We start from the raw sequence: 8,202 nt of genomic DNA, 5'->3' as shown, positions 1-8,202 counted from the left end.
CATCCAGCACCTTCCTGTGTTCCTTTCCCTGTGGAAGGAGCAAGGCGCTGGTGTGTAGCGTCTAGAAGGTTTAAATGAGTGCGTTTACAAGTCTGTGAGGATGGTGGTACAAGTGTGAATGCACTTGGAATGAGTGAATCATAATGCTTAGGGAGGAAGAAGTTATAACTGAATAAGAATATATATTTATATAAATAAATATATCAGCTGATAATAAAACACAATGCTTGGGAAATAACCACGTGTCTTTAGAGCAGTTTAATTCGCTGAAGCAGCTTCAGTGTGCTGTAAAATGCTTCCTGTATCATAGGTATCTTCAGCCACCAGGAACCTGGATTCAGTGTACCTTGGAATCAAGAGAGCTTCTCGCTTTGTGTCTTAAGAAAATGAAAGCTTCGCTGAGCAAGGTGAGTAGCTGATTCTGCTGGTGTTGGATAGCATGGTGTTGGTCAACAGCCGGGTGAACGTGAGCCAGCAGCGTGCCCAGGTGGCCAAGAAGGCCAGAGTCATCCTGGCCAGCATCAGGGACAGTGCAGCCAGCAGGAACCGGGGAGGGCGTGGCCGCACTTTGAATCCCGGGGTCGGTTTGGGCCCCTCATGGCAAGAAAGACACTGAGGGGCTGGAGCGTGTCCAGAGAAGGGAATGGAGCTGGGGAAGGGCCTGGAGCACAATTCCCATGGGGAGCAGCTGAGGGAGCTGGGGCTGTTCAGCCTGGAGAGGAGGAGGCTCAGGGAGACCTTATCGCTCCCTACAGCTCCCTGAAAGGGGGGTGCAGGGCATGTCCCTTGGGAGAAGAGACAAGTGATGGGTGTGACCATCTGAGGTTGCATCGCCAGTATTTTAGGTAGGTCAGACCGTGTTTACACAGATTCACACAATGGTTGGGGTTGGAAGGGACCTCTAGAGATCATCTAGTCCAAACCCCCAGCCAGAGCAGGATCCCCTAGAGCAGATCACACAGGAACAAGTTCAAGGGCTTTGGAAAGTCTTCAGGGTAGGAGACTCCCCCACCTCTCTGGGCAGCCTGTTCAGTGCTCTGTCACCCTCACAGGGAAGAAGTGTTGGGTTTGGTACACCGACACGTACGCTTTTAATTAAGGTTATTCATTTCCTCACTTGGTGGAGGAGCTGTGAATTGTACCATAAGCTTGTGTTTTGCAGTAGTTAGAGGTGCATGTTTTTAGCACGTGTACAGCTGCTGGCAGTTGCCGAGTGCTTGTGCCTTCCCTCTGGTAGGTCCGGCTGATCGATGCAGGCTTTATTTGGACTGAACCACACTCGAAGAGGCTGAAGCTGAAACTGACTGTTCAGAAAGAGGTAACTGGAGTTTAGTATTCTGTGGGTGGCTTTTAAAAAGCTTTTACAGCAAACAGCATGATTTTATTTGTAATATTACATTTTAGCTAAGTGGTTCTCTTTGTCAACATCCAGCATGTGTTGACTGGCTTATCTTGAAAGAATTCTGATTTCTGCTGCCTCAATTTTGCCGTTGAGGTGCCGTTCATCACAGTTTGAAGAAGGTTGTTGGCTGTTCCAGTGAAGTTGTGTGAAAATATTACTAATATTTGTGACCCAAATATATGTGACTGTGACACAGTCCTGGTATGGTGTGGACGTTAATTCAGAGCGCTGTGTAAACTTCCTTTCTGTCTTGACAGGACTGTCGAGGAAACCTTTTAAATGTTTGTTTTGCAGGTGATAAATGGAGCAGTTCTTCAGCAGGTGTTTGTGGTGGAGTATATAGTTCAGTCTCAGATGTGTGAAGACTGCCATAGGATCGAAGCAAAGGATTTCTGGAAGTCTGTAGTGCAAGTCAGACAAAAGGTAGAGGCAAACTGAATTTTCATTGTGGCAGAACAATCAGGAGGACAAATCTTTGCCTGAATCTTTTGTTTTCTTGGGAAAAGATGTTCTTGCAGTTGCAGGCTGCCACAGTAAGACATTTTGTGTTCACGCTGGGTTTTTGTCTTAGTGGTCTCAGTTTAGAAAAACTTGCTCTCTGCTGCCCAGTATTATCAGCATGTTCTTTTTTAAATGATGGCTGGCGGGAGGATCTTGTGTGAGTTACTAACTGTCCTTCTGTATTTTAAGGCAGTGCTAGAACCAGTGGTACCAGTTGTTTATAAATATTTAAACCTTCTTTAAAGAAAATGGTATCTTTAGCAACCAGTCACACAAAAATGAGAAACAGAAGCTTTAAATAAATGGATATAAGTAGAGCACGTCTCTGAAATCTTTTTAGTTACTTGGAATAGATTTTGGACTGTCCCTTCTCTAGGTGATCTCTTCATATAACTGTTTATTCTTAAGATATACTGCTTTTGCACTAGATGGTTCTTAAACAACCTTGATAATTTTATTTTTGGTTTCAGACTCTGCACAAGAAGACTTTCTTCTACTTGGAGCAGCTGATTTTAAAACACAGACTTCATCAAAATACCCTTCGCATCAAAGAAATCCACGGTAAGTGAGGTGGCTAGTTAATCCTGAGGTAGAATAGACCAACCTGTTTTGTATAGAAAGAGTGCTTGCGTTAGTAGCTGTGTACAGATAAGCAGCAGATAACTTTGCTTATGTATTGTATTTTTAAAAAAAAAAACATAGTACTTGAAATGGATATATTCATCAGGTTTTCTTTTCTTTAAGATGGCCTGGATTTTTATTATTCTTCAAAGCAACAAGCCCAGAAGATGGTAGACTTTCTTCAGTGTACGGTTCCATCCAGGTACATCATTTATGTTTATTGCTTTGAATAATCACAAACTCTTGGGAAATGTCTTTTATCCTTCATTTTAGAAGAATTTTTTAAGTGAAAGTGTAATATTTAAAAGTGTATTATTTAAAAGAGACATAATCCCTGTCATGTGCCATGTTTTCCATAATATTTAAAAGTGTATTATTTAAAGAGACATAATCCCTTCTGCAGACGTGCCATGTTTTCCGCTTGGTCATTGTAAAACCTAACCCTCGTGCATTTTTCCATTTCCTTCATTTGTGTATTTGTAGTACATAGCTCTCTTCTTTTCTGTACTTTTGGCTGATTGTCTCCTATTTCACGTAACATCCTTGCTGACTGAAGGCTCTATTTTTATGTTTTATAGATCAAAATCATCCCAACGTTTGATCTCGCATGATATTCATAGTAATGTCTACAATTACAAAAGCACTTTCTCTGTGGAAATTGTTCCAATATGCAAGGTAGCTTCTCTGGTTTATCTTCAGGGTTTTGTTTGAAGTGGGTGGAGTTTGGGTTTGGCGGTGGAGGTCTGGTTTATTGTGTATTTGGCGGGATGGAGGGGTCTGCTCCCCACGAAGCATGGGAAGTGCAGGTAGCAGCTATCTTGAGGGGTTACAGGCTGGAGAACCGAAAATACGAAGTTCAAAAATCTATTTCGGGTTCCTCTAGAGACTTGAAAATTAAGGAAATGTGAGTGTAAATTATTTTCTGGTTTGTATGCAGGACAATGTCGTATGTCTGTCACCAAAGCTGGCACAGAGTCTTGGTAACATGAGCCAGATCTGCGTGTGCATTAGAGTAACGAGTACCATCCACCTCATCGACCCTCGCACTCTGCAGAGTAAGTTACCGGTTCTTGTCTGTGCTACGGCAGCATCTGATTTTTCTGCTGGCACAATTCTTTTGATTCTTTTCATTTTCATGAAATCTTGTGGGTTTAGACCTTAATGTAAATTTATCTATACAATCACTGTTGTTAAAACTTACTAGCAAATGAAGACATCGTTCTCTAAGCTTGATTTCCATAGTATCCTAGGCAGGGTCAGTTCTAAGTTCATGGATGGACTAAGCTAAGCACTTATATTTGTCAGGTATATTCCTTTAAATTTAGACAGCATCGAGTTTTTCTCTAGATTATGATTCTAGCCACTCTGGTACCAAAAGCACTGTGCTTTGATTGCTCTATTGCTAAGCTCTACCAACAAAATACCTCTAATAAGGATACATCCAGGAGAATGATTCTTCTGAATAAAAAGGTCTGTGCTTTAGTCACGTGATTTGCCTGGCACAGATCAGCTGCTCTTGTCACACGAGTTTGCAGTGTGGGTCATGTCCTAAATGCTGGTATTACAATAATAAAACTTGACCAAAATGCATTTGGTAGTTGCCTTAATTTTGGCTAATGCTTCCTTTCCCTTTTAATTTCTTTGCAAGAAGTTCTCTCCCTTGTCATTGCCCATGCTGGTGGTTTTTTTCCAGTTGCTGAAATCGATGGAAATACCTACTGGCGCCACCCTTTCAATAGCTTGTTCCACCCCAAGCAGCTGGAGGAGTTTATCGTCATGGATATTAGTAGGGTTCCAGAGAAGAAAAAAGGAGCGGGTGCAGGGGCGAGATCAAACAAGGTAGAGTTCCTCTCCAGTTGATCTGGCTTTGGGCCTTCCCCTCCCTCCCCTACTCAGCTGAGCTTCTGTTTGGAATCGTTCTTTGCCAGGTCAAATGTACACCTTTCTGTCTTGCCACTGGCAAAAGCTCTTTCAGGGGACAGTGTTTTGGCTTGGAAATGGCATGGGCGTTATGTGAATTCCACTTTCAGAAATTTCTGTTGATGAGTTTAAACTCCACTTGTTACTGTCATTAGTGAAAATTATTTTATATTAGCTTTGCAGCTCTTCGATTATTAAATTAGCTTTTCATCAGAATTAATGAATCGGTACCAAACATCATCATCTCTGTCAAAAGCCGTATGTGGTTGAAAGTTATGAAGTAAAAAAACCCCCCTATCGTTACAGCAACAGCTATGTGGAATTGTTGTGGGAAGCGGTTGGTGTGTCCATTTCTCATCATCCCAAAAGCAAGGAAATGAGCAGCAAGCAGTGCAGTGGATGCTTGATTCAGAAATACAAATTTAATGATGAGTGTAATTAAAACAGTAGTGCAGCCGTGCAAGTGTTGCAATAGCACAGCAAGTTAAGCTGCTTTTGATAGTTTTATTTATTGGATTCAATAAGTAGATTTATTATTGTTTTATTTGCTATGAGTGTTTTATTTTTCATTCCTCCAGCACACGCTGGCTGAAGCCTGGGTACAGAAGACCTCGGAGTTGAACACAGACCATCAGTATTTCTGCTGTACTCACTTGGGGCACATTCTGAATCCCGGTGACCTTGTCTTGGGGTCTGTCCTGGTTTTTGGGTTTTATGAAATGATTATTTAATGACTGAATTCTCCAGATTCTCTACAGACTTACGTATCATTGAGAAAGTTTTGAACTGTTCTGATTTCTGAGTGAAATCAGCCACGGGATAGAATCATTCATATTGGCCGTAAAGGGATGGTCCTAATTATTTTTGTAAAGGAAATTTTTTTTTGTAGCAGAAGTCATATTGTCAACAGGGCTGTTAGTAATGAGAGAGCTCAAGTGTTGACTTTGAAGTGCAGCAACAGTGGAATAACAGTTTAGACACAGACCGGTGGGAGGGATTGTTAAAATGCCAGGAAAGATCTTTGTGTTTGACAGTTGAAAAACATAGAATATTTGTAAGATCAGGCAAATTAGGTGATTCTCAGCCAGCCTTAAACATGGACATTATTGGGTCTGTTGTGAGCCCAGCGGGACCTCAGTGGATGTTGCTGCTTCGGTTCAGGGGTCTGGGGAGTGCTGCTGAGCAGAATTTTGGAACAGCAGCTTCTAAGAGTTATTTGTAATTATGATGGGTGCGCATTGATGTGGAGTTTTCACTTGCTCTGTACTGCATTTGGAAACACTTTCTTAGGAGCTGTAACTTAACACTGTACTGCTCGTAAGTACACACATACAACACAACGAGTTCCCTAACAGGGTAGGATAAAATACCTGTTTTCATTTTAGTTTCGACTTGGCCAACTGCAACTTAAACGACGAGTTTGTCAATAAGATGAACCCACACCATATCCCTGATGTGGTAAGACCGTTTTCTTTCTGTGTGCCAAGTTCTCTGCATTACCCAGGGCCATTAGGGAATGTGATTTTCTAATGCATACTCGTTAGTTCTGTCATGCCTGAAGGAAGAGGGAATATTAATATTGAAACCTGAATAGTGTCCAATTTTGAGAATTGTTTTCTCACTACTTCAGTTGTTGAGTGGTGGTTAAAGAATACATTTATCTTGCCATACGCGGTGAAATCTGTATTATGACTCCAGTGTGCGTACGCCTCTTGGACATAATCCAAAGGGTTTGGAAGCTTCTGAACTGACAAATGTTGTAAATACTCTGTATGCCACTTGTGAGGGCCAGACTGACTCTGCTCTTTGTTCAGCTGATTTTACAGTTGCCCAAGTCTGGACTTGGGTGTTGGTTTGGCTTTTGAGAGTGCCGTCAGTAGTGTGGAAGGTGTGTGTGTGTGTAAATACGTGCTGGTTTTCACTGTAGGTGCTCATAAAGAAGAGCTATGACCGTACCAAACGCCAACGTCGCAGAAACTGGAAGCTGAAAGAGCTAGAAAGGGACAGAGAGGGCATGGATACAGACGATGAAAGGTTCAGTATCTGCGTGAAGCTTGTCAGTCTACCTAGGGTACTGTGCCACGTCAATAAGTAGCATTCCTTGGATTCTGCTGAGGATGAACCCAGGGGAATGCCTAAGCTGATGTGCTGTTAAGGGGGCAGAAGCCAAAGCTGCTGGGCTTGAGCGTGATGCTGGCTCACAGGAGGTTGATACCCATGTTCTCTGACAAGCAGCGTCCCGTTGTTTTTCTCCCTTCTCTAGTGCAGGGAACGCACCTTCCTTATGCCTATCCTGACTGCTAAGTTTTATGGGGACATGGATACCGAGGACAGTGGGCCAGGGGGCTGTGGAAACAGACTAAATCCTGAAATCTTAATGATAACACGGCAGGTTTTTCAGGTCTACTGTTGCAAAACATAAAAAAAATCTGTTTTTTCCAAGAAAAGCTTAAATCACAAGACAAGTGAGGAACATGGGAAGCATTGTGTCTGGAGCTTACAGCTGGAGTCTGTCTAGCTGAAGGGACACTTGCGTGAAAACCTGCTTGTCACTGCTTTCTTGAGGGACAAAGCTGATGCAGCAGCAGCAGATTGTAAATAATGAATGAAATAACAGAGTAGAAAAAAAATGAAGCAATTAGAGTTAAATGAGGACAGGCAAATTGAATTACTTGGAAACTAATAGGTGCTAATAAAAAAAGGCAGAAAGAATGGGTTGGAAAAGTAGGAATGCTGTCTGAAGGACTCTGGATTGCAGTCCTTCCTGAGGGCGTTGTTTCTTTGCTTTTGTTTTATAAAATTGTTTAGATCCAAAGGAAAAGTGAATAAATATGTTAATCACCTTTTACAGACAATACCAGGACTTCCTTGAAGATCTGGAAGAAGATGAAGCCATAAGGAAGAATGTCAACATTTACAGAAGTAAGGCTGCCTTAACCATTTTATTGCGTGTAACTACCTCCTGACTATCGGAGTGAAACTATCTTTGCTCAAGTTCTCTATCTGGATTCTTTCTGCTACTCGTGCCTGGAGAAACGCTGTCATGCAAGAGCTTCAGGTGTTCGGTGTACTTAGGTGCACTGCATGGACACTGATGGGGTTTGTTTGCTTGCCTCACGTGAGAGAGAGAAGCGTGGTTTCTCCCACACCCAAAACCTCAGCTGGGTCAAGGATTTGGTACATAATTCAGTGTCTCCCAAGAGGGAAATTGCCATGGGATCGCTGGGTTTTAGGGGGGATTTGTTTGTTGAATGTTTTGGGTTTTTTTTTCCCCTTCCTTGCAATTTTTCAAGAATTTTGAGGTTTGTTTTCTTTGCTTATCTATCTGTTGGTTTTTTTCCTATTGCTTTTTTAGATGCAGATATTCCAGTGGAGAGTGACACAGATGATGATGGTCCTCCACGAATCAGTCTGGCTGAAATGCTGGAGGATCTACATATTTCCCAGGATGCTACTGGTGGGGAGGGAGCAAATATGATGACAGAACAAGAATAGTGCATTAATCGATGCCGTAAATACTCCTTTGGTGAGGAAAAATACCCACAGTATAAGTAAACATGACAAACTGGTCACGTGAACATGAAAACTCATGTGATAACTACCCATATACCCCTAAACAATGGTCCTGAACTCGTATTTTAGATATAATCTCCTAGAGAATCAGCAGTTAGAGTTAAATTTCTGGTGCAGACATTGCAGTGTAAGTTCCCCCCATCCCTCAGCGCTCTCTCCTTGCAACTTCTGCAGTGTGAAGACCA

General features: G+C 42.2%; 1 protein-coding gene across 1 annotated transcript; it reads left to right on the top strand.

Annotated features, from left to right (window-relative positions):
• Positions 1 to 310: 310 nt before the first annotated feature.
• NMD3 (NMD3 ribosome export adaptor) lies at positions 311 to 7,939 on the top strand (the record flags this gene model as incomplete). Its single annotated transcript, XM_010159261.1, has 13 exons — positions 311 to 407; positions 1,238 to 1,318; positions 1,697 to 1,825; positions 2,374 to 2,464; positions 2,648 to 2,726; positions 3,103 to 3,199; positions 3,462 to 3,579; positions 4,218 to 4,363; positions 5,023 to 5,135; positions 5,830 to 5,902; positions 6,372 to 6,478; positions 7,296 to 7,366; positions 7,800 to 7,939. Coding segments are annotated over 13 exons (1,342 nt in total), but the record flags the coding sequence as incomplete, so codon positions are not given.
• Positions 7,940 to 8,202: the final 263 nt, after the last annotated feature.

The sequence above is a fragment of the Eurypyga helias genome, unplaced genomic scaffold (genome assembly GCF_000690775.1).
Source record: "Eurypyga helias isolate BGI_N326 unplaced genomic scaffold, ASM69077v1 scaffold14059, whole genome shotgun sequence".
Taxonomy (NCBI): Eukaryota; Metazoa; Chordata; class Aves; order Eurypygiformes; family Eurypygidae; genus Eurypyga; species Eurypyga helias.
This window is presented reverse-complemented; position numbering and strand designations above follow the sequence as displayed.